This window comes from Carassius auratus, chromosome 12 (assembly GCF_003368295.1).
Source record: "Carassius auratus strain Wakin chromosome 12, ASM336829v1, whole genome shotgun sequence".
In the NCBI taxonomy this organism is placed as follows: domain Eukaryota; kingdom Metazoa; phylum Chordata; class Actinopteri; order Cypriniformes; family Cyprinidae; genus Carassius; species Carassius auratus.
This window is the reverse complement of record NC_039254.1, coordinates 3,196,844-3,224,471: the sequence shown is the minus strand read 5'-3', so window position 1 is coordinate 3,224,471 and position 27,628 is coordinate 3,196,844. Positions and strand designations below refer to the sequence as shown.

Sequence of the window (27,628 nt, the reverse complement as noted above, 5' to 3'; positions counted from 1 at the left end):
TTTAGTGCATTTTCTACTGTAAATATACCAAAGCTTAATGTTTGCTTAATTAAATTTGACTTAATTTATACAATGTCATGTCTTTCTAAATCTTTTTGACTTTCTTCTGTGGAACACAAAATATATATATTTGGAAGAATATTGGTAATTAAAAACTTTTTGACTATTATTGTATGTACAAAAAACACGAAAACATTTCTCAAAATGTTTTATTTTGTGTTGCACAGAAGAAAGTAAGTCATACAGGTTTGGAATGATGTGATGATGAATGAATAATGACAGAATGTTCTTTTTTTGGGAGAACTGTACCTTTAAATTCAGGGTTGTTCTAAGCTTCCAGTCTGTTCATTTCGAATCCTACTAGTAGAGAAAATAACCATTTATTTTATGCTTGCTATTTTTATCATGCCATCTTTTCTTGTTTTTACAGTAACAATGTTATTAATGAACAGTGAAGCGCTCTCTGTTCATGGTCTCTTCCACTGTTTTTCAGGTGGGCTCATTCTTCATGATCAACCTTTGTCTAGTTGTCATAGCGACACAGTTCTCTGAGACCAAGCAACGAGAGAGCCAGCTTATGAAGGAGCAGAGAGTGCGCTTCAGGTCCAACGCCAGCACGCTGAATAGCTTCTCTGAGCCAGGAAGCTGCTACGATGAGCTTCTCAAGTACCTAGTCCACATCATCCGCAAAGGCACCAGGCAAATTTGCCACCTCATCCGAGTTGCCGGGCGTCGGGCCGGCCTGCGGATCTGCGCTTCTCCGCCACTGGAACCACCGCCCACGAAAAGACGCCGTAAGATGCAGCGCCAGGCATCCATCCGTCACGTCATGCACCATCAGCACCACCAACACCATCACTACCATCTGGGCAACGGGAGTGTCCGAACTGATGGGGGCAGAGAAGTGGACAATGGTGCCCAGAGTGGAAATGTCAACAACTCTGGGCATCTCATGCTACCTGTCGTTGTCCCTCATCAGGACCCCTTTTGTGGGTCTCTGGGCTCCAGCGGTGCAGAATCTGTGCATAGTGTTTATCAGACCGTGGGCCACCTTGAGCCGCTGCACTGTGGCCCCTCACCTTCTCCCACATTTCTCCTGGCATATAAGAGGAACTCGGTACCATTTGCAGCTCCAGTTCATAAGAACTACCCCACGTTGCAGTCATCTCTGGCCTTAGAGCAGCTCAGACAGAGAATCCTGGAACCAGGAGGTGGCAGTTGCACTCCTAGTGTCCTTACCAACCTCAAAATCCCACCTACTCCCATCAACACCTCACAGTGCCTGGTGGAGACACAAGTTCCTCCTGGTAAATAGATTTTAAACTGAAATTCAGGAATTCGTGAAATTCAATAACTCGATTCATGAAACACGAGTTTAGAGTATGACTGTGCGGTATTAACAAGATTAACAAGAGTAATTACATATTAGGGCTATCAAATCGATTATCTGCAATTAATCGGATCCAAAATAAAAGTTTGGGTTTACATAACATATATGTGCATACTGTGTGTGTATATATAAGTACACACACATACATGTATATATTTAAGAAATATATTTATATATAAGTCTATGTCTTATTTTGGATGCGATTAATTGTGATTAATCGATTTGACAGCCCTATTCTATATTTTTGTATGTTATATTTTGTTCATATCATCTTGGTTACACTATGTATAGTTGCTTTTGCTGGAAATTTTACCCTGAAATGTCTATTCGATAATTTAAATTTATAAACTATTTAAGTAAAATGATTAGATTTAAAAAAAATAAAAAAAAATAAAAGGTTATTTATAACAAATGGATATGTTTATTATATTCTCTGGATATTAACACTTTTATATATATATATATATATATATATATATATATATATATATATATATATATATATATATATATATATATATATTATTATTATTATTTATTTTATTTTTTTTCCTTTGTTGTGTAGTTTTGATATTCCATTGTCCGGCACAGACAATCTAAATCTAAATAATTGAAATTTAAGAAAACTTTTTTAAACACTCATACAAACACTTCATTTATGTACAGTTATGCAATTTCCAGCTATTATTGCAAATAAAAATGTTGTTATTAAAGGATTAGATAGATAGATAGATAGATAGATAGATAGATAGATAGATAGATAGATAGATAGATAGATAGATAGATAGATAGATAGATAGATAGATAGATAGATAGATAGATAGATAGATAGATAGATAGATAGATAGATAGATCTAAAAAAAAAAATACTTGTCCATGCATCATGCGCTTTTTCTTGTACATTTCAGGCAAGATCATCTGTAAGGATGCACTCATAAACTGCAGTGGCACAAACTTAGACACCGCTTTGACCTTTGACCCTGAGACGTGTCCGTATTGCGCCAAATCCATGGCTAATGACTCTGAGGGAGTGGATGGGAATGAGACGGCAGACTCTGACAGTGAAGGTGTATATGAGTTCACACAGGATGCCCATTATCGGGACAGCAGAGATTCCAACAGGAAGAAAAAGAAGTTTGCATTAGGAGCTCGGGCAGCAAAGGTGGTCCATTTCTGGAGGCTGGTGTGCGACACTTTCCGTAAGATTGTGGACAGCAAGTACTTTGGACGAGGAATAATGATTGCCATTCTCATTAACACACTCAGCATGGGCATCGAGTACCATGAGCAGGTTAGTGCACATCTCTGTGCTGTTCTCAGTGATTTGATATCTGCAAACCCCCTAATTTATAAGATACAATTATGTTTTTGTCTCATAGTAAAAAAACATGTAATTTTTACTACATTTCTCATTTTATTTCCTTTAGATCTCACAATGTGCCTTTATACCTTACAATTATTTCTAGTAATTGCGAATTTTATGTCTCAAAATTGCAACAATTTCTCAACTTTATATATCACAATTATGTATTTACTTGTACTTGTGCCTGTAAATCTCACATTTGTGACTCCGTACACTAGAGGTCTTCACGGGTCCAAAAATTCTTGCCCGAACCCGACAGAGACCCGTAATGTACTACACCGAACCGACCCGGACCCGGACCCGTCTATTATTTCAAAAGCTGGACCCGGACCCGTGCACATGCGTGCTAGCTTTATCAACCTAAAATGCCTTAACGCAATTTGAGCGTAATAGAAAACATTCATGTGACAGTTCACCTCAGATTGTGTTGCTGATTTGAAATATATTAAACATGAGTGTGTCAAGTCTGCAAGCATTACCGTGTGTGCACTTGTATTAACTCTTGAGTCTGCGAGCGAGAGAGAGAGAGAGATCACTTTTTTTGGCTCACTCTTTTCTTTTCCTAATTTTACAAGTTGCAAGTTACAAAAAACACAAGCAGTCTTTGATAACGGCCGGATGTTTTCCGAGTCCGATGACTCCGATCGGCGATCGCACGGGTATTACACACAATGTTAAACAGACCCGGGACCCGAGGTAATAGATTCGGACCCGACCCGGACCCGGCTGATGATTTAAAATATAGACCCGAACCAGTACGGGTCCCGGGTCGGGTCCGGGGTCGACGGGTCTCAGGTGCACTGTGAAGACCTCTACCGTACACTACTGTTCGAAAAGTTTGGGGTAAAAAAAATAAAAATTAAATATTTATATATACTTTACATATTACATATTTATATATACTTTACATATATCAACACTGATAATAATAAATGTTCTTGCGCACAAAATTAGAATATTAAAATAATTTTTGAAGGATCATGTTACACTGAAGACTGGAGTAATGACTGCTAAAATTTCAGCTAAGCCATCACAGGAAAAAAATTACAATTCAAATTACATTGAAATATACTTTTTTTTTTAAATTGTACTATTTCATAATATTACTTTTTTTACTTTTATTTTTCTATTGTTTTGATAAAATAAATGCAGCCATGCTGAGCATAAGAGACTTACAAAATCTTACCAACCCTAAAATTATTTATGGAAATATGGCCCTAATTGTTAGCCTGACTACGTCAGACTTCCTACTTCCGCTCAATTTCATTTTGCTTCTGTACTCAGTCTGATACAGCGTCAGAGCTTTCTGTTTGCCACTGGTCTGGAAACAGCCGGGCCAATCAACGAACAGAGGGCGGGCTGAGAGCCGTGACATAGATGCTAAGCACCGAGTTTTAAATTGTAGGTTAGAGAAATCGAAAACCGAAACGACCGCAGAAATGGGAAACGAGACACGGGATGCAATTCGCTCTGTTATGGAGAACATTCAACTCTTTTTCAAACTGAAGCCAGAACAAGAAGAGTGTTTAACAACAGGTTTACAGTGGAAATTCAATCGTAGATTTGAGTTCGATGCATGATGTCTGTGCTTCGATGCGGCTGTACAGGGGCATAACATACGTCATAACTAAACGTATCTGATTGGCTTACGGGTAACCAATGATTTTAAACTTCAGACAATCGCCCCCTAGCGAGAGAGAAAACACTTCTCTATTATGCCATTCCAGACTCTGTCTACGAAGCAAAGTGAAGTAGCAGAGTCTGGTATTACCAGGCTACCTAATTATATATATATATATATCATCCAGGGCCTGACTTTACATAGGCACCATACTTTTCTTTTTTATCATTGTTTGGTCATATGACGTACTAGAGAATGAGCATGAGTGTGTGGGCTTAGATGAACTGGGACGTCAATTGGCACACATCTGAAATTCATTGCACTCTGTTTACACAGTGTGCTCGCATGCTTCACAGTCTTCTAGATCCTTTGGAGGGCACACACCACAGTTCATGCCCGCCTGCAAAGGCCCCCCCTGCTTGTGATTGAAGTCGTAACTCAAGGCTTTGACATGAACATCTAGGCAAATTATCAGTATTTTATGAGACATTGCAACTTTGAAGGATGATGAATTCCTCAAAGTGAGAGTTAGAGATTTGTATTCTTCTCAGAAAAAAGGTTGATTCTCAGACAAGAAAACAACATTCATCATCACTCACTCAGATTAGAATGATTTATTCTGGTAATTTGAGAGTTATTCAAAAAATATGAAGTATATGGAAACGTCTGCTGGCAACCAGGAGCGAATATGCGGGCAATCTAAGACGTTTGAACTCGAGCAGCCAAAAAGTGAAAGCGTTTCATTAGGCGCAGAGTCAACACTTTAATTCACTGGGTCCAGCCAGGATAGTAGTCTACAGAAAGTTTGGGGATTTTAAGTTTTTAAGGTTTTTTAAATATTTTTTTAAATCTTCCTGTAAAGGCTTCTGCCATCACAGGAACGGATAAAACATTACAATAAAAATGGTTGCTTTAAATTGTTATAATATTTCATAATATTATAATACATATATATTATTACAATTTAAAACAAACAATTTTATTTTAATGTTTTACACGTTATTGTGATGGCAGAAACCATTTCTCCAGTCTGTAATATGATTTATCAGAAATTATTCTAATATTTGATGATGAAAACAGTTGTGCTTCTTAATATGATATGTTTTTTCAGTGCTCTTACAAGAACAGCATCTATGTACAATCTCTCTCTCTCTCTCTTTCTCTCTCTTTTTTTTATTAACATTATAAATGGCTTTACTGTCACTCAATGCATCATTTTCTAAACAAATCTTAATGACCCCAAACTTTTGAATGGTAATGTTTATTTGATGGTATAAGCATGGTGGACCCATAACAAAATGACTATACACATCATACATGCATGGCTTCTTTTGTCTCTCCTCTCGTCTCATTCCCTGTAAACTCCTGGGGAATTCTGGCAGGGAACGTTGTCTTTATGGAGCGATCCATCTGGAGAATTGGAGACTGAGATAGAGCAAGAATTTGGATGCACAAGGTCACTTGGGTTTTTTGATCCTCATGAAACTTCCAATCTGGCTAATTGCATCTGTTCCTGTTTCACATTCCTGAAGCTTCTATTGCCCTTTGTCTTTTATACTTGTCTGAGCTTCTCTTTCCCAATCACTGACATCCTGCTTCACTTTTTAAACCCACTGTGGAATGAAGAAGCAGCTCTTCACTGCAACAATTCCAGCTTTGTTTATCGTTCCTGAGCTTGAAATGTTGCTAGTAGGGTTCAAAACATTATTTGATGTTGTGTTGTCCACTTTTGGTATTCCATTGTGCGGCACAGATGGAAAGATCACACATTGCTGGATGATGTTCAGATCAAGTGGAGCCAAAGGGGAATGTGTGAATGACTGAGAAAAACAGGCAGAAGAAGTTGAGCTACGCTAATCTGAGCAGTGTTCTGTGCGGCCTCCTTCCAGACCCTGCTCTGTGTTTCTTGGAGAGGAGACATGTTGACCGTTTGATCTTACGCATGAAAACCATACAAAACCTGACCACATGGCTGCTATTTACAGTGCTGAAACGTGTGCTTTTTATTTTAGAGGTTAAATATAAATCCACAGGCACATCTCCATCCCTCTTTTCCATCGGTTATCACGTTCTACCTTCAGCCCAAGTTGTTCAAAAGTTTCTCAGCCCATTCTGTTTCTTTTATTTCTTGGCTGTGTTGCTGTTTCCCATCCATATCGGGCAATTTATCACATGTCAGCTCTTTTAGCCAGAAAGGGATATTTGCCTCCATAGCTACCTTTTGGAATTTTATTTAAAAAATTGCAAACATAAAACTAATGCTTGTGGACACTACTACTAGTACAATACAAAAAAAGAAAAGAAAAATTGTTAAGAAAATATTTTATGATCACCAAGGTTGCATTTATTTGATTACAAATACAGTGAAATCTGTAATATTATGAAATATTATTATAATTTTGGCATTTAGGTAAAAAGGTGTATCTTAGTAAAGATGTTATATTTGTTTGCAGTTTGCAATTTTAGAATTTCAGAAAAACAGACATGAGGGCTGAACCTGAGTTTGTTTGCCTCTGTGTTGACACATTTTGAAGTGCTTTCAAATCACTTAATGGTCTTTCATAATCAAACGTTTAAAACTGCTCAAGCCCATGTTGTGGCGCAAGAGAAGCTATGCGTCATGTACCATGTTTATCTATACCCTGTTTTCCAGCTCAAGTATCTTGTTGACACATACTTGTAGGTGAACTTTTTTAAACTCTTAATCTTGAAGCTATGAAGTCCTTTAAGCTTCACATACTTCCCTGCGGACGTGCAGTGCAGGTTGCAGCAGTCTCTGGTTCCTCAGAGGAGGATGTTACTGCTCAGATGGACACATCTTATATCTCTAACCTGTGCTTAGCCTTCAATAAGAAACTCAGCATCAATTCCACAAAATTCAAATATGAATCACTGCTGAGAATTTCAGTGTCATTCAACCTCTTCCTCCCACTCTGCCCCTTTTTTTGCTTCCATTCTCTTCCTAATGAACTATTGGGACATAATGGTTATTGTTGTTGTGGCTATGAAAGTTAATGAGTACAGAGGGTTGCTTGCTTTGTTTCAGCATTTGCCCTGGGACTTCACGCAATCTTTGTAATGACAGTCAGGCCTGATTGCAAAAACAGCAATGAGCTTCTATATCCTCTGATAAGAGGGTACATTATGTGGGCGTTTGACTGCATGGGTTTACCCAAATATGAAAATGATCAATAAAACATAATTTTGTGTTATATTGCTAATTTGCGTGAGGAAAGAAATGTAAAGAATTATAAGCCCTTGGAGCTCCAACTTCCAACAGGCAATACGTAATGGGCTCTTTAATGTGTCAATGTTTTTGTCCACTGCACATTCACCTCAAGCATTTGTTTACTTTAGACGAGAACTTCTTATTAAGTGAATCGTTTTAGGCTATTCAGACTGTTATGTGGTGAACCTTTTAGCTTGTCTACAAGCCATTTGAGCTGTAATGAGGTTACATAATGAGAGGAAATGAGACCAGCTAGTTTATGCTTCAATGAAACAATTTCAACTGCTCATCATGGGTTTCAATTATTTCGAACAATTTCGTTTTTGCTGGATGTAAGACTTGTACTCGTCATTGTTGGTAATGAGGGAACACATATCTCATACTTGGGAAGTGGCCAGCACAGCCATCTTCTTTGCCAGGGGAACTTTTTCTTCGAAGAAAACTTAACTTCTTAAATAGTCTTCTCACTCCTCAACTCCTCAAAGTGCAAATCCCACAATCACTCTGTGAGAATCTGTGTTTCAAGTTGATCCGACAAGTTAAATAACAAAATTAATAAAAATAAAAAGTACTTTTTTTGCTTTTTTTTTTCACGATTTTCATTTGGAGTGTAAATAAATACATACATAAATAGATGTATAAACAGAAAACACACAGTACCAAACTTTGTCTTTTTCCCTAATTTATTTTTTATTTGAATAATTAGTAAATATTTATATTGAATAATTATATTTTATTGTTGTATTACAACACATTATGCTTTGATTGTTATTATTATTATTATTATTATTATTATTACAAATACATTCTGACCTTATGTGCACAGTTTTTTTTCCAGATTTAAAGGAATAGTTCACCCCAAAATGAAAATTTCAACGTCATTTACTCACCATCATATCGTTCTATACTTGTATACGTTTCTTTCTTACGTTGAACACAAAAGAAGATATTTTGAACAACCAGACAATTGTTTCTTCCCACTGACTTCCATAGTAGGGAAAAAATCCCATGAGATACAAAGGGGACCATCAATTGTTTAATTACCTACACTCTTCAAGAAAGGAACTCATACAGGCAACTCATACGACATGGGTGTGAGTAAATGATAAAATGATAAATTTAAAATTTTCATTTTTGAGTGAACTATCCCTGTAATTTACATTTTAAATGTCAGATTTTCAGCGTGGACTGCACTGTATATATACACTCATGGAACAGTTATTTGTTTATAGGAGTGTATAATTAGATAAAAGGACTCTGATCTTGGGTTTGCTATGTGCTGGAATGAGCAGCAGCTGATAGCAGAGCGCAGCTGGTGAGATATAGCCCTTTAAAAGCAGTTCATCTGAAGAAGTGTCTGAAGTTCAGAACCCTGTCTGGATGCCAGGACATTGCGTAGTATTTGTGACCACTTTAAGTAAAATAACCCATAGCAGGCTTGCATTAATATAGAGTTTTTTTTTTTTTTTTTTTTACATGTTCCAGGCATATAAACCTCTAACTGGAAATGATTCGTGATGTAAAAACTTTTTCAAAGCATGCTTGCAGAGTTCACCATTAGTCTTCAGCCTTGCCGTTCCGAGAAAAATCACTCCTGCATAGATTTGTGTGTGGTGTACTCTTCCCACAAGTGGTCCTGATTTGAAGCGAAGGGCCTCACCCTGTGAAGAGGCCAAGTGCAAGCTCCTGCTGGGTAGACAGTGCCCAAACCTGGGCTGCTCCGATCCAAAAACCGCGAAAAAAAAAAAAAAAAACCTGGCTGGCTTTCTTCCCCACCACTGTGAGACACCTCGACAGCCGCAAATAGCCCCACACTTCATCATCGTGCTCCATGGACCACTTCTCAATCTGATTAGATTACATTTAATTCTATTAGCTAATATAGATGTTATTTTTCATTTCATGCACAAGATGTAATTGTGTTTTTTCCTCATTACTTTGCGGAAACAATCATCTCGGTAAAAGAATTACCTAGTTTTTGTCATTATTTAAAACTCTGAAGTTCAGCGACCTGTCTAAACGTCTCTTAAAATCACTGTTAGTTTTCATAGGAAAATAGTTGCGTGCTTGGGGATGTTGTGTTTTGTTTTCAGGCGTTTAAGACTCTGTTCATTAAACCCAGCTAGCCGTGATGTTTCAAGAATGTGTTATGCGTGCTGGGTCTCTTGCCCAGTCTCATTTTTACAATCGAAAAAACTGAAGCGAAATATGAACCGGTCCATATGTCTCTCCTTCAATTCACCCATGCCTCATAAAAAAAAGAAAGAAAGAAACTCTCTCTCTCTGCATACCAAACTATCATCAACATCAATTACACCAGGGAATCTGCGGTTCTTTCTTTGTAGTTCACCTGTATGTGAGTTTAAGTTCAGTCTGCAGTCATTCGAGACAATGCGCTCTGATGAAAGAGAAGCACAATGAGAAACTTGGTGTTTATGATGTCGAAAGTTAATCCCCACGTTAGTTTATCTAGCACAGTCTGCACCGCAAGCTATTAGGAAATATGAGGCCATGAAAGTGCATATGAGTCTTTGTTCTGTTTAATTAAATGGGGACAAAATATGTCCTGGGCCCATTGGAGTTGAGCAGATTCATAAGTTTTTAGCTCTTTATTTTATTTTTATTTTTTTTATGTAACTTCTCGACTGAGATGGTTTATCAAATAATCATGCAGGCCAAGAAGAGTAACACTTTACTGTAGTTCTGTAGTCTATTTTGGGGATCTATACAGGTACATGAATTTAGACAACCTCTGGAAAAGTTATATAAGGATATATAATAGTGTATATATATATATATATATATATATATATATATATATGTATATATATATATATATATATATATATATATATATATATATATATATATATATATATATATATATATATATATATATATATATATATATATATATATATATATATATATATATATAGTATATACTGTTTTAATTATTCATTACACTTGTTTTAAGGAGTTATTTTATATTAATTTTATATTTAATAATATTTTTTATTTATTTATACTTAGTCAAAAAAGATAAATTAAAATGCTATCTAGTACAACAAGTATATAATATATTGGATATGTAATATATTGTGCTGTGTTGCTTTTTAAGTTAATTTATCTTATAAAATGTGTTTTGTGTGTGTGTGTGTACAAGAGCATGCAAAATTATTTCATTACTACCCTGCAACAGATGTGATGTCCCAAATAAAAAAAATAAAGGCAAGGTAAAATAAGACCAGTTTTATTTGACCTTCATATTCAAAACAACAAACAAACAAACAACAACAACAACAAAAACATATTTAGCTGCTGTCATGCCCCTTGACTCATTAGGTTGTGTTTTCCCTCCATATGTTCCATGTCCCATGTTAATTGCTTAATTCCTAGCACCTGTGTTGTCCCAATCATTCTGCCTTTATTAGCCATGTCCTTTTAGTTCAGTGTGGTTGGGTTTACAAGTTATATATGTGTGTCTTCCTCCTGTTCTCCATGTTGGATTTACGCCTGTGTTGGATTAATAAAGTCTCTTTTGATTTTTCTCGGCTCCTTGTTCCTTCCGCCACAGTAGTGTGACAGAACACCTGACCTGTATACACTTTAAATTCCATTTGTCTCCCCTTCATTTGTTTTCAGTATTTTTTCCTTAGTCCTTTTTCTTTCCGTTGTGCTGTATGGATCCCCTCCTTTGCCTGGAATACCTCCTCTTCCTGCTGGAGCAGGGGGAGAATTCGATCGGGGCACACACTAGACTGTTCTGGGTCATGGCACGCCTCACCATCTACCTGGACGATGTGAACACTGCGTACAGCAGGGGAGCCCAACCCTGTTCCTGGCGATCGACTGTCCTGCAAAGTTTGGCTCCAACCCTAATCAAACACACCTGCCTTTAATTTTTAAGTGAGCCTGAAGACCTTAATAAGTTGCCTCAGGTGTGTTTGATTAGGATTGGAGCTAAACTTTGCAGGACAGTCGATCGCCAGGAGCAGGGTTGGGCACCCCTGGCGTACAGAGTGCCGTTGTCTGAGGATGGTCCCCAAGCAAATTTTGCCGCCTTTGTGGAGTGGACACTGGTGAGAAATGGATCTTCGTTCCCCACCTGTTCCCAGGGACTGATCGCCAGTGCTACTCCCGACCCAGAACCCTGCCCACAATCTTCCACCACCTACAGTACAGAGCTTAAGCCTTAGCCCACCGATGACGGAGAGCCAAAGCCCAACCCATCAGACCAGGTTGTGAGAGCTAGCGACTACGTCCCACAGCAAGGGAGAGAGCCACAGATGGTGTAAGCAAGGAGTGGAGCTGGAGAATGTGTCCTCCAGTTCCTGCTCCTAGAATGTGCCCTTCAGTGTTCGCTCCTCCAAAATGCCCACCTGTTCCTGCCTCCTCCACCGCTGTCACCTGGCAGCCCCTCTGATCGCCCTCAGCCTACCATCTATGCTGTGCGAGCCCCGTCGGACTGCCATCCTCCAGCGTTGCCGTGGTCAGAGTCTTCCTCACCTCTGCCTCCAGCCTCTGGAGCCCGGACTCCTCCTTCCTGCTCTTTCCTCCTGCCAGCTCCACCTTGGTCCTCAGTCGCTCTGGCTCTACTGCAAATCTATGGATCTCCGTCTCCACCTGGGTCACCAGAGCCCTCGGCTCCACCCTGGCCCCCCAGGTCCTTGGCATCCCCCTGGCTCATTGGCTTTCTGTCTCCGCATTGAACTCCTCCTCCACATTCTCTGCCGCCATTGGTCACCCCCCTGGAGTCGGCGGCCATTCCTCCTCCATGGCCATTGCTGTGGCCTGGGTCCGCCTTGGCTCCTCCTGCTCCAGGTTCCTCCTGTCTCCTCTCTGGACTCATTAGGTTGTGTTTTCCCTCCATGTGTTCCATGTCCCTTGTTAATTGTTTCATTCCTAGCACCTGTGTTGTCCCAATCATCCTGCCTTTATAAGCCGTGTCCTTTCAGTTCAGTGTGGTCGGATCTACAAGTTATCTACGCGTCTTCCTCCTGTTCTCCATGTTGGATTTACCCCTGTGTTGGATTAATAAAGACTCTTTCGATAATTCTCGGCTCCGTGTTCTTTCAGGCACAGAAGCGTGACAGCTGCACAGCTCCCACAGAATAGTGTTCTGTTATTTATTATTATTATTATCATTATTATTATTATTATTATTATTATTATTATTATTATTATTATTATTATTATTATTATTATTATTATTAATGTTTCAGTGACTGCATTTGTTTAAAAATGTTTTAATGAAAAGATTTGTGTCCTTCGTAAAACGGTACTGACATGCCACAATGGCATCTATGTGATAAGTCTTAATTTTATCTTCTCTCTCTTTGTTTTTCAGCCTGATGAGTTGACGAACGCTCTGGAAATCAGTAATATTGTCTTCACCAGTTTGTTTGCACTGGAGATGCTCCTGAAACTGCTGGTTTATGGCCCTTTCGGCTACATCAAGAACCCTTACAACATCTTTGACGGCATTATTGTGGTAATCAGGTACGTGTGCTCTTCTGCTCACTGTTTATTGATGTTCATCTTCATTTCTGAAGATGCACACTGGCAGTGTGTTATATCACAACAGTGACAACCAGACAGAATGCAGCCATTACTGAGTGATGGGACATCTGTTGCCTGTTCAGTCTGATGACTGTCAGCTGTCATGATGAGTGCTGCAATTTTACGCCCATCCATTCACAATTGACATGAATTTGCATTTACTAAGACATCTGAACAAGCGAAAGATTTGGCATTGTGCAACGCTATGGTGGGTTTTTGCATTTATTTGTGCTCCGTGTGTTGCATAAATACAGTCACCAACAGATCTGTTTTGTGGGCGTGGTTTATCGTGGGTGAGAAAACAAGATTTCTTAAGATAGAAAATCAAGAAATTGTTTTTCTTCAAATACATTTACTTTAAGCAAGCAAGCAAGCGATAGATGGATGGATGGATGGATGGATGGATAGATGGATTCTATTTAAATGAATTAAATGTATGTAACAAGATAAAGATATTCAAATATATATTCAAATAATTATAAAATACAAAAATAATAAAGTATTATCATTAAGTTATAAAAATAGTATGTTGCAATGCACAAAAAAAAAGTAAAAAAAAAATAGTTAAACAGGTTTTGGATCAAGATTTTTTTAAATATTTGAAACGGCTCAAAATTAAGCTGCAGTTATTCGTTGGAAAAAGACAAAATGTGTAACATTACTACAATTTAAAATAATTTTTCTAATTAAATGTATCACTTATTTGCTGTCGTTATTTGCTGTGAGATTCCAAAGTTGTCTCTAATCATCTTGTTGCAGAATTGCTTGCGTTCACAGCAGTTTTATTTTCGCTTCTTTTATTCAATTGGCTGGTGAGATTTTTTGCTTTGTTTGAAATGCAACAAACCACACCAAAACATTTTCGAATGTTTTTCTTGTGAGAAATAACCCACTCTGTTACATTTCTCCCTTAGGAATGAAAGGGTAACTATGGTAGCTGGGGTTTGTTTTCGTATTGTCCTCCTTGTGCATTCTGTCATATAGTCAGATGTGTGTGTTTATATGTTTTGACAGCGTCTGGGAGATTGTTGGTCAGCAGGGAGGAGGTTTATCGGTGCTGAGGACCTTCAGGCTCATGCGGGTGTTGAAGCTTGTCCGTTTTATGCCGGCCCTGCAGAGGCAGCTGGTGGTCCTGATGAAGACCATGGACAATGTTGCCACCTTCTGCATGCTGCTTATGCTTTTCATATTTATTTTCAGGCAAGATTAGATATCATTTTGTGCCGTTTTAGTGTACTGTTTATTCAGTCCATTTATTTTACATTTTAACAGTTGTGTGTGTTATATTTTATTTTATTTTTATTTATTTTTTACAGTATTCTAGGAATGCACCTGTTTGGATGTAAATTTGGTTCTGAGAGAGATGGAGACACAGTTCCTGACCGCAAGAACTTTGACTCGTTGCTGTGGGCCATTGTTACAGTTTTTCAGGCAAGATTCCTACATGATACATGTACACAAGCTGGAATTTCAATCAGGCATCTTAACATCCATCTTGAGTGATCTGTACATAAGTGCTCAGCACAAAACGCACATGTTTTTTGATCCCAATTGCTAACAGATGCTCAAATGAGGCATGTTTCATGCAAATGTACACTGATATTCAAACGTTTGGGGTCAGCAAGATTTTTCTTTTCATTTAAAAAAAAAAGAAATTAATGCTTTTATTTAGCAAGTCTGCAACAATAAATTGTAAAAAAAAACATTACAATTTGAATTTGTAATTTGTAACATAACTAGATTATTTGACATGAACTTACAAACTTCTAAACCATTTATTAATCATATATAAAATTTATATATTAATATAATACAAATTTCAGCATTTTCTAATATAATACTCAAACAAAAAGTTGTATCTGTTAATCGTCTTTAATGAACCTGAGCTAACATGAACTAATAAGAAATGTTAAAGGTGGGGTAAGTTATTTCAAATCACCAAAACTAACACGCCCCTACCCCAGAAGGAACTCGCCCCTATTTTGATAGCTCTGCCCCACACATACTTTACATAAGCAACCTAGGCAACGATTATGGCGGAATCTGCTGTACTATTATCTGCTGCATATTATCTTACTTTTCGGATACACTTTGGGAGCTGACGCTTGAAACAGGCAATAGAGGAGGTTTAGATGCTCCAGGCTTATAAGGTGTGGAAATGAATGTGTCTTTATCATAGCTGAAGGGAACGACAATACGATTGCAGATGATCAAAGAAGCGAACATGACACGTAAGCATATTCAAGCAAAAGCCAGCATATATTAGTTCTGTGAAACAAAGCAAAACCAATGTTACTCACCCGTCTGATCGCAGGCCTTCCTGCTCTTTGAGTTCTCTCCAGTGCTGGAAAGCAAAAAATGCGATATTTCGACCGGTCTTACTTCATGCTTTATCGTAAGCCATCTTTTTTTCCGCAGATGTTTTACTCTTTTGTTTTTAATCTGCAATGTTTCTGACGTTGCTTGGCTAGGCTAATGTCTGTCCTGTGCACTGAGTAGACACGCCCCTTACTGCTGATTGGCTACAGGTTTGTTTTGGTACTCGGCCCAACTCGGTTTTCTAATGCGTTTTTGAAAAACACACATACCCCACCAACAAAGATTAATAAATACTGTAATAAATGTATAGCTCATTGTTAATTAATTATTTATGAATGAAATAATGTTAACTAAAGGGACCTTATTATAAAGTGTTACTCATTTATAATGTTACAAATGATTTATATTTGAAATTCTGTTTCCTTGATGAACTTTCTATTCATCAAAAAATCCCAAACAAAAAGTTTTCAGTTTTTTACAAAAGCATTGAAATATTAGCATTTTATCAGCATGATTTATGAAGCATAATTTTACAGTATTGCTCAGTATGAGCAAACAGAAATTTCAGTTTTGCCAGCACAATAATAGATTAGAAAATGTAATATATAAACAATTATTTTGTGGTGATATTTCCTTATACTACTGTTTTTACTCTAGTTGCATCAAAAAAATGTAGACTCTTTCTTTTTTTTACATTACAAACTCTTTTCCACCCCAAAATTATGAACAAGTATAAATGGCAGTTTGATTTATATTTGTTGCTTGTACATCAGATCTTGACTCAGGAGGACTGGAATAAGGTACTGTATAATGGGATGGCCTCCACCTCTCCTGTGGCTGCTCTGTACTTCATCGCTCTCATGACTTTTGGAAACTATGTCCTGTTCAACCTGTTGGTGGCTATCTTAGTGGAAGGATTCCAAACTGAGGTAAAGCCAGTCTCCAACTTAGCCTCTACATTTTCATCTTCATTTTTTTGTCTTCACTTCACAGTCTGTCTTCACTTTTTTGTCCTTTAGAGTCTAGCACATATTCCAACACCATATCTTTCTTCTCTCTTTCTCCACTAGCTTTTTTCCTGTACCCTTATTCTAACACTATGTCCTAAACAGGCACGACGTGACAAGATTCAAGTGAAAAGCAATTTTTCTGTCCAGGCTGAAAGTGAAAATGCCACTCGACGCAAAAAAAAAATCACACTCAATCTGTTTGCTTTCTTTCTCACACTCCACTCCACAGCTGAGGAGCGTGAAACTTAAAACACGTACCTCATATTTTTTTAAGGTTTTCTGTTTGTCGAATAAAACTAACTTTTCTGATGTTTAATGTATGTGAGGAGCGATTTAGGGCAAGGCTACGCGGCACAACACAATATATACAAGACACTTGATGATTTTTGGAGTAGAATACTAGCATACTACTATGGCAGAAAGGGAAAAAAAGTTATATGCTATTCTGAATGTAGCAACTGTTAAGAATGTGAAACATCATGATGCATAAAAGCACATCAATGAGGGCAAATAGAAGTTTTACCCAAACAAGTACTGGGATAGTTTGCCCAAAATGATATATTATTGAAGAAATCCAAGAGCTTTCTGACCCTAGATGGCAACACAACTACCATGCTCAAGGTTCCATGTCACATGAGTGGTTCAACCGTAATTTCATGAAGCTATTAGAATATATTAATAAACTTTATTTAACAATTTCTTAATGTAAGTAGACATGCATTCATGAGAGTACCATGAGAATGCACGTTGAAGGCTGACATGGAACAGAAAAAATGTATGAATACATGTGTTATTTTTGTATTCTTGTAGCTTCATAAAATTAATGGTGAACCACTGATGACACATGGATGATGTTCTTACTACCTTTCTGGGCTTTGAACATGTCAGTTATGTTGCTGTCTATGCAGGGTCAGAAAGCTCTCGGATTTCAACAGAAATATTTGTGTTCTAAAGATGAACAAAGTTTTTATGGGTTTAGAATGACATAAGGGTGAGTAATTAATGACAGAATTTTCATTTTTGGTTAAACTATCTCTGTAAAGATGGATTCTGATTACCTGTGGGCGCTTTTATCATATATTAGATGGAAAATTTCCATCTGTTCTTCTGTCTTTATCGATATAGTTGTGGTGTGGCCATAACATAGTGTAGAGTATGTCATTTTTGACACGACTATTGCCCTATTTTTTTACATAATTGAGCTAAAAAAACTATGAAATGTATAATGTATGATACTGTTTTTGTCAGATTTATTTTTGATTTGAAATGTGTTCTTGATACGTCATCTTGAAAAAAAAATGTCTTTCTCATTCAAATAGATGGCAGTTTTACTTCAAAAATAGCTGCCTGGGAGCGTTTCCAAGATGGCCACGGAGTTACAGGAAGTGAATTGGGACTTTGCACCACAAAACTACAGAAGCAGCTGACAAAGTATAGTGTTATTGTCAAAGCTGGTTAGGACAGACACTTGGAAAGCTCGTTGCTTTGTCGCATTGTGCCTTGTTAGGACACTGTGTTGTAGGCCTATTCTTTATTCATCTAGAAGTGATGAGTTTCTTGTTCTGTGTATAATAGTACCTACTCCACACAACTTTTCATTCTCCTTCCTTCATTCTTTTTCTTTATCACCTTCTTTTTCCATGATCTTACGAGACAACTTATCTCCCAATGCATAGCAGTCATTCTTTTCTGACAGAAAGACAGACACACATACAAAAATGGCTAGGCTCGAAATAGATCAAAAATATAAATGTTATACCTATGTATCATTTTGGGTGGAGGGGTTGTTTTATTACTGTCTCTTTGGAAAGAGGCAAACCGAATCACGCAAGTTAGCGTGTGTATACGGTACAAAAAATAAATAAAATCTATGATTTGATTAACTCTGTTTTCAAGGTATGAGGTATGATTAAGTTTTGAAATTAAACTTTTCACATGCAGTCTTGTTCTTTGGCATTTGAAAAAAGTATCTAGAGCAAAACCATTGTTAGAATAACGAACAGACGAATCAAAAATGATAAAGTGCTGTTTCTGTAACACCTCATTAGAGCAACAAAACACGTAATTGAAAATCGGTTTTTCATTCATATTAATTTGCATAATAGGAAAGTTCTGGAGTTTTAGTATTATTTGGACCGAGATCAGTTCTTTGCTCTTTTTTTCCCCCCTTCTCTAAAAGACGAGCGTGCCTCTCCTGTGCCTGCCTGCCAGACAGAAATAGCTTTCATACTGCATCATGGCAGCTTAGAGGAAATTATGTTGCTCAAAAGCCTTCAAAATAAACTCTCTAGTCTTAAATAAGAGGATAGCCCACACTCAACTGACCCCTATCTGCCCTTAACTTTGCTAAGTGCATCAGATATCATAATCTCATCCCAACTGATCTGATGCCAATGGGAATGCCAAGGTACTGTGTTCTCCCGCTCTCCCCTATAACTGATGAACACTGTTGGCTTAATATTTTAACCTTACGTCGTCTTCTGCAAACATGGTGTTTATTTTTAGTTGGTCGAACTTTTCAGTGCGTCAGGGTTGCTGGGGAAACCAGTGGCTAAATGACGCATGTGAAGCAGAGAGATCAAGGGCTGGGATGCATGTCCCTTCAGCAGCGTAATGTCCCGTCCACTGAAGCAAGTAGCTTCATGTAATCTCACTGCTGTAAGCAGGTGGTCTCGGTTGGACTAGCATGTCAGCATGTTATGGTAGACTTTATTGGTTAAAAGCTGGATTTTTTTTTTTTACTACTGTATTTGTGTCCATCTTTGCACAGACACCTTCACAAGGCTTGATCAAATACTGTAACAGTTAAATTTTGAAGTATTCTAAAAAATTTTATTGTTTTGCATTTCAATACAAGTAAAAAAAAAAAAAAAAAGATTCTGAGACCGCAAAGCTGAACTTTCAGTCTTCAGTGTCTGAAAACTTTTGATAAACTTAATGCATCATTGCTAAATAAAAGTATATGTATAAAAACAATTCTTAATGACCCCAAACTTTTGAACATTGCTATATATTATATTATATTATATTATATTATATTATATTATATTATATTATCATTAAATATTTAAAAATAATTATTTTTATAATTATAATAAAATATAATTATTTGCATAATTCTAGAACCATATAAATGAAATCAGGCACAAATGGTGACAAGTTGTAGCATGACATGCTTAGAATGCCAAGAAAGGGCGGCCAAATTAAATGTTCAAGTTTTTGTTACATAGGCAGTAATAATAAAATGACTAAATGTGGTGTTATTCTTGTTGAACATAATTTTCCAAGAATTTCGGAGCTTAATAAATGGGTTGTGCAGCAAAGAAAGTTGTGATTTGGCCCAAAGCAGAGTCTGATCTTTTTTTGTAATTCAAATAGCTTGTAGAAGTAAAAGAAAAACATTAATTTTATATGCGTAGAATATTTTTGACAATTGCATTCATTCGCTGGAGGTAATTGGCTGATTTACTCTGACAGATTCACAATGTGAAAAATTCCATACACGTCATCTCAGAGGAGCTGGAGAGAAAAACATAAGAGTTCATCAATTTCAGAGAATAACAAAGCCAAGTATTGATACCTCCAGTTGGAGGATTTTAAATACGGGCAACAACTACACAAAATCACTGCACCGAGAATGCTAACAGCCTAAACTCCACCCAAAATGCTAAATTGCTTTTATTTCAACAGAAGTAAAGTTTGGTGAAATGTGGGAGTCCTATTTCTCATGTGTCTTTGTACATTTTCTAACACTTTCTGTGCTTTTTCCCCCCTTCTATCTTACCTTTTCGCTCTGTGTGGTAAAATCCTAACACTCATCCACTTAAGGAAATAACCAAGAGGGAAGATTTGCATGGCCAGCTGAGCTGTATTCAGCTGCCTATAGACTCAGGGGTATGTAGCTCTCCGCATGATGTAACCCAGTGAGACTAACCAGGAGGACCGCTGTGTTTGTGGACAGTGTCACTTGTTATTGTTTCTTGTAGAAGCAGACTTGACTCAAAGTTTTCTTCAGGTTCACTTGCTCAGTGCCTGGCGGCAGCCTACAAACCTTGTAGAGCCTCATGCTTTATTTTATCTGGCTGAAAGGATGTGTTTGGGCTTATGGAAAGTCTCAGCAAAATCAGACAAAGCCAGACAGACTGCTGTGCAAAAGCAAATAAGGCAACTGGGAAGTCCTTTTGAATAGATCTCAAAATCATTTAATATGAGGATATGTCTCTTAATACTGCTTTACTTTAATTAATTTGATCTTGTAGAGTTGCTCTGCATGGTACCATCAGTTTTTATTTAACTAGACTTCAAGTTTTATTCAAATAGCCCTCCGCTGAGTTCAGTAGCTCAGCGATTTGAGAAAGTCCATTCAGTGAGCCAGAGCTAAGTGGAAGCACTTGACCCTGTTGAGGAGACTCGGTCTGTTTGGGGTTTTTGGACATCCCATCCCGTATTTGTTTTCATTCATGCAGCTGTGCTAGGTGACACATGCAGTGGAAGGCCATAAAATGGAGAGAACCAATGGGGTTTGAACTTGTCTCTTACACCTTCTAGTACTTCACCTTGACAATCACATGACATAAACCTCTCTGCTATAGTCTTTACTCAGGGGCTGTTAGCACGTCTTGTCAAAACATGCCTAAAATCTCTCTATCAGCAAGGTTGGCCGAGCCCAGTAGAATTCCCAAATTAAGATCTGTGATTGTTAAGCAGCAGTTGCACAGCAACCTTAACATCTTAATTGATAGTACAGCCCCAGTAGACTTTCTGTCATACTTTGTACCTGACCAAAGCAGTTCTGGCAAACAAGCTTAAAGGAGTCGTTCGGAAACTTCAGACTTAAATTAATCAGTCATTGAAAACTTTGTCATTAATCAGAAAAGTACAACAAACTCTCATGGGAATGTGAGAATTTTAAAACTTAGAAGCAAATTTGAATACATTTTTTACTGTTTACTATCCACTGAGGATTAGATTTAGGGGTTGACATTCATGCTTTTTTTTTCATGAAATCACCACCATTTTTCCACCAAGTACACCAAAACATAAAAAAAAATCCACTTTACAAAACTGATTCTAATTATTTGTTCACACGTGTGTTTGATGTGTGAGCAAATCATTATATTTTGAGTCATGTTTTCTATATCTTTCAGTTTGGAAAGACTTGTCTGAATTATTTATTTATAAATCTGGCATGTGTACAAATCATTAATTTGAGTCAAATATTTTCAATAAATCATTTGATTCAGTTCACAAAATTGGTCTCAATTGGTTTATAAACAAAGCATTATTTTGAATCGAATCTGTTCAATGAATCAATTGATTAAATTCAAAAAAATCTGTTTGATTTGTCAACAAACAATTTATTTTGAGTCGGACTTTCTTTTCAATGATTGAGTTGCTTCACTTTGCAAAACTGAATGATTCTTTCATAAACTTGATGGATTCAGTTCTTGAAATCTAGTTGCAGCTATTCATCTCACTGTATACATAATATAATATTTTATTTAATAAAATAAATTCTATAAAATTTTAATTCACAATTTTTTAAAAACATGAGGGTGAACTATTGCTTTAATAAAGCTTTAAATGGTTTTACATTTTTATTTTTTTATAGAATACAATAGCTAATGGCTTTTTGCTAGTGCTTACAGGTCAAACAGTCAGGGAGCTTGTTTAGCAAATACTATAGTTTTGTAACGTTTCTACTACATCTCTTTGTTCAGAAAGGCCATGTGGGAGTGAGAATAGTCAAGTCCAATCCAGACACATCATCCACAGTGCTCATTTCTGAGCATGCAGTGAGTAACAGTAACAGGGTGCTGATGCTAAGCTAACCGCTAACTGCACCTGGTGCCCAGCAGACGGTGGTGGCCTGTTTCCGAGGATGCTTTGTAGTGCCTTTCTGCTAGTTCAACCTATCACAGCTGTGTTTTGTTTTACTCTTCACTGTTGGTGAGAAGGGGCAAGGACTCCCTCTCCTGTCTTCACTTACAGAGCTCGACCCCAGTGTCATAACTCTTTCAAGTTTTGTTTTTGTTGCCTTAATAATGTAGATATTGTGTTATTCCTTATTGACAAGTCTATTGCTGTCGATTGTGGTGTCTCTAGTGTTGCAATGATCCCACTGGCTTTAATGCAACTCAAATTTGCTTTGTTTACTTACCCATTTATACAGCCATTACTAACGCATTGATTTTATTTTATTTTTTCAGAAAGTTGATTTAGCTTGATGTTAATTAGTGAAGCCAATGGGATGCATTGTTTGCAGGTGCAAGGTTTGTCAGAATTGTCTCCACTGTGTCCTCTTTGACCATTAGTGGTGTAAAGTACTATGGTAAATGTATGCTAAGATGAATGAGTTTGACATCCTGTAACCACATGATAAGGAAAAAGATTCATCCTTTATGATCTTGCTCATATTTGATTTAAATTACACTCAGTCCACAAATAGACCCTAATGGTCAAACTGAGAGAGTGATCCATGTCCTCAGACAGTGATGTCTTTTTTTACAAACCACCCAGGGTTGAAGTTCTGTGCTAGACCACACTGAAACACTCTCGGCATGAAGCCATTTTAAGACCAGCCCAAGACTGGGGATGAGGAGGATACAGGCCAAACAATGTGATGAGCCCTCTGATAAAAATAGCAGTGTTTATTTCTCCTTCTTGATTCATTGGACGTGCCTGCTCTACTGCTGCTGCTCCTTCAGTGAGCAGAGAGAGAGAGAAAAAACCCACACATATTCACCCGCATGTGGATGTGACTTACGCTAATATAGCAGATGGTCCGACCATGAGATCATCTGCTTAAAAATACACTCAAAGATACATTTAACTAATATAAAGTACACAGTACTTGTGTTTTCAGAGTGGTCGTGCAACCTGGTATTGTTAAATGCATGCCTGCACTGTGTTTTTGTGGATTACCCCGACCAGGATGTCTCTCCCTTAGATACCAGTCACCTTCTGGCCTTTTTTGAGGGCCGGCAGGGGTGGGGGAGACCACTCCTTCACCCACCTGCCTGTTCCTCAACAATATGCAATATGCTTCTTTAATCCCCAGCGACATCTAAACCTGGTAACTAATCTTTAAAATCTTCCACTTTTGATAAAGGGCGATGCCTCGAAGTCAGATTCTGAAGCGGATTTCTATGCACGGAGCTTGGAGGATGTTTCAGGACGTGGCAAGTAGTTTTGTGACTAAAGTTGTTTTGCAAGAAATAATTTAACTTATATTTTATATTAAACTCTTACGAGTTCTTTACAACCACAATTTTTGTGGTCATTACCTTCATAATTTTTTGCTTATTTAATTATTATATTCCATATATACAGATGTTGTTTTTGTAGGACACAATCCTGCATTTTTATTTTTTTATATATATTCAATAGATGTGATTAAGGTGCACTCTTATAATTTGAAATCCGCAACTAACTTCTGTACAATCCCAGATACCCCTTTACCCTTCTAACAGTGGGGTTATGCTTTGTATTTTTTGTCTTTTTGACATGATGCATCACAATCCTTTTTGTAGATTAAAGTTTGCCTGAAAAATTAATGCTTGAAATGGTTCCTAATACATTTTTCAGCTGTCTGTCATGTTTTGTTGCTTCAGTTGTGATGCTGAGCATACTATCCTGTCCCTTCCTTTCTGTACACGCAGTTGTGCCCATCAATGGCCATGTGGATTTGAAGAGCAGCTTGACCCCTCCCCTCATCACTCACACGGCTGCAACACCCATGCCCATCCCTAAGATATCAGGAGGAGGAGATTCGGCTCTAGACTATGAGTCCCGCAGAGGCAGCAATGTCTCCATGGATCCTAATGGCCAAGACAAATCTCCAGTCAGTAAATAACATTCTCTGTCTTGATATAGAAAGTTGTCCAAACTTTTTTTTTTTTTTTTTGCGTTGTATAATGCATAACAGTTTTGTTACTTTCAATTAGGTGATAAAGTGAGACTTATAGGGTCACTTAGTAATATAATATAATATAATATAATATAATATAATATAATATAATATAATATAATATAATATAATATAATATAATATAATATAATATAATATAATATAATATAATATAATCAGTGTTTGGAGAAAGATGTAAATGTAAATGTAAAGTTACTTTTAATAGTAATGCATTAGAATATTGTGTTACTCCCTTATAAGTAACTAATCAAGTTACAGTACTTAGTTACTTTTTATTGAAAGTAATGTGATGCATTCATTTTGTATTACTTTTCTCAGTTGCACTGGGGTTGCTTGTTTATTTTTAATATAAAAAAAGTTATATTTTGAGCAATTGTAAAATAACTTTCATTCCCTCTGGCTGAAGGAAATGTGAATACACGCTCAAACATAGTTTCAGCTGTGCTGCCAGTCTGTTTATGATATTTATCTAAAGTAATTTTTGGTTAGTATGGTTGAATTGGATCATTAAAGGTAAACAGCAAAGACATGGGATAATAAAATGGGATTAAACACATAAAGCATATTTGTACTATTTAACATTTAATTATTGCAGGTTTGTGTCATATTCTGAGATTGCGTTTCACAGTCTTTATTTATTTTGAGGAATGCTGAATCCGTTTTTTTTTTTTTTTTGCAAGTGAGATGAATAAATGCATGTTCACATTTAGTCTAGAACTATAGTAACATCATGTGTACACAGTGTATACAATGCCTCTGCACTTAGTTATGATTTTCTTCAATGGAGGAGCTGTCAGTCAAAAAATGGGAAATGATTTACCCCAACACTGCTCATAATATAATATAATATAATATAATATAATATAATATAATATAATATAATATAATATAATATAATATAATATAATATAATATAATAAAGTTGTAGAATTCAGAATATAAAATATCTATTTTTACAATTATAATATGCTAAATATATAAATAATGAGTATTTGGTACAGTTGGCGGTAACACTTTAGTATAGGGTCCAATTCACACTAATAACTAGTTGTTTATTAGCAAGTCTATTATTAACATATTGTCTGTTTATTAGTGCTTATAAAGTACATATAATGCATAACATCCATAATCCTACCCAATACCCTAAACTTAACAACTACCTTATAAACTATTAATATGCAGCAAATAAGGAGTTAACTGAGGCAAAAGTCATAGTGAATGGTTAGTTAATAGTGAGAATTGGACCCTAAAATTAAGTGTGACCATAACATATTCCACCCATCTCTCTGCAGTCGAGTGCACGGAGCACCCCAAATGCCCCCTGGAGTTCAGCCAGTAGCTGGAACAGCAGGCGCTCCAGCTGGAACAGCCTGGGCCGAGCCCCCAGCCTCAAGAGGCAGAAACGGCAGTCTGGCGAACGCCGCTCCTTACTTTCAGGCGACGGCCAGTCCAGCTCCGATGAGGGAGATGCGGGAGAGAGCGGGGGCGGAGGTGGCCTGTCTGAGGGCGATGATGCCTCCCTTGCCAGGACGGACTCCCTGGGCCAGAGGCCTCGGCACAGGCGCATGGAGTCCCTGGAGACACGTAGCTCGTTTGATCTGCCTCCAGACACCCTGCAGGTACCATACGTGCATCGCTCTGCCAGCATACACAGCGCCCGGCCGCCCAACTTCCTCAGCAACGGCAAGAGTTCTCCATCTGCAACCACTACGCAGCTTTCTCTAGATGAACACCACAGTGAGGATGACAATGCAGATGATGAAGGAAACCTGGTGAGAAAAGCTACACTTGATTTATTACAGTTATTTTCAGTTCCTTACAATAGTTTCATAATAAACATCTACAGCTTTTTTTTCTATTCAATTCAATTTTATAATATAACATGAATCAGGACTTCTATATCTTCTACTACCAACAAAACTAACTTACTGGTCCTATAATCTCTTGTGGTTTTTTAGAGTCGGAAGGCTCGTCTCTTCCGCTGGCTGGAGCACAAGCAGCCCCAGTGGTGTCGGGAGAGGGTCGCCTGGTCTCTTTATCTGTTCCCCCCACAATCACGGTAAGTTTCTGTTGCTTTCTTGCCTCTCATAGCCATTCCTTTTGAAAAGGCCATCTTACAAATCTTGTATATTAAGGAGGGCTTGCCATAAATGTTTTTCACACATAGGATTAGTTGTCTTATATTAGTAGATCATCAGTTTCTGTAATATTATGCACCAATATTTATACCCAGCCCAGGCTTTTAAAAAATATGTGCCTCTGCATTTCTGCCACACCATAATTACATACCTTACTGGACATTTCGCGGCAGTTTCAAAGTGAAATGTCCAGAAAGTGGGGCTAAAACATGTTCAATATGTGACCATGTCACGTTTTATTATGTTGGTATAGGCAAGTATTGCTGTGTTTTTATTACACTGCTTGAAGTATGTTTTGGAGCTGTTTAGAATTCATATAATCATATATTCATATATTCAAATAATATGCAAGTAACTGAGTAACTGAAATAAAAATTGTCAGAGTTTTACTGCCTCTAGTGTTTATTTCAAACTGCTTTTTTTTTGTCAGTTTTAAAAAATGTATATAAAGGCATGTATTTAGATTGAGCCTAATTAGACCATACCAATTAAATCAACTTTCTTCCGCAATCAGATGCTCGGTTTTAACTTGCGATTTGATTTGCATAAACAAACAGATGAACAGGTATACAGAAAATGTGGCTACCTAATGGAAGTCTATAGCTCTGTTCAAAATCACCCCCGTATACCCCCATTCACTGTTCCCTCATTAGACAGCTGAACGAGTGAATGAAAACACATTTGAGAGAATCTGGACTCTGAAATCTCGCGTTTACATAGTTTGTACTTTTAATAATGAAGTATCTGTTTAATAATTATCTAAAGTATAAGTTTAATAATCCCACTGGCAGCTCCTATAGGGATGGAAAAGACTTATCTTGAACTCTGTCATGGAATCTAGTGTGTATAAAACTTAATTGAACTATTTAATAATCAATTAAAAATAAATGTATACCTGTTACAGGTATAATATTACACTGCACCAACATTGTACCAGGGGTGTAGAAAACTAGATGGACGATTCTTCCACAGGCACCATCTTCTGGCGAGACGTGTGAATTATTTCGGCATGACCCTCATTGAGTGTACACTCATTATTGCAGTGCGTGATGGGATAAAATGAGTG

At 37.2% G+C, this 27,628-nt stretch overlaps 1 protein-coding gene across 7 annotated transcripts in view; it reads left to right on the top strand.

Annotated features, from left to right (window-relative positions):
* The window catches only part of cacna1g (calcium channel, voltage-dependent, T type, alpha 1G subunit), a 211,777-nt gene that overhangs the window by 121,853 nt on the left and 62,296 nt on the right, over positions 1 to 27,628 (top strand). For 3 of the 7 annotated variants that reach the window (XM_026276278.1, XM_026276273.1, XM_026276276.1), the window contains exons 9-19: positions 494 to 1,307; positions 2,299 to 2,681; positions 12,954 to 13,105; positions 14,180 to 14,365; positions 14,482 to 14,596; positions 16,258 to 16,413; positions 20,323 to 20,388; positions 23,606 to 23,675; positions 24,156 to 24,337; positions 25,717 to 26,196; positions 26,383 to 26,483. In XM_026276278.1, the coding sequence (XP_026132063.1) occupies positions 494 to 1,307; positions 2,299 to 2,681; positions 12,954 to 13,105; positions 14,180 to 14,365; positions 14,482 to 14,596; positions 16,258 to 16,413; positions 20,323 to 20,388; positions 23,606 to 23,675; positions 24,156 to 24,337; positions 25,717 to 26,196; positions 26,383 to 26,483 (2,705 nt within the window). Of the gene's footprint in view, positions 1 to 493; positions 1,308 to 2,298; positions 2,682 to 12,953; positions 13,106 to 14,179; positions 14,366 to 14,481; positions 14,597 to 16,257; positions 16,414 to 20,322; positions 20,389 to 22,214; positions 22,290 to 23,605; positions 23,676 to 24,155; positions 24,338 to 25,716; positions 26,197 to 26,382; positions 26,484 to 27,628 lie in introns of all 7 variants that reach the window. The other 4 variants (XM_026276274.1, XM_026276275.1, XM_026276279.1 and 1 more) reach the window with 2 other exon arrangements.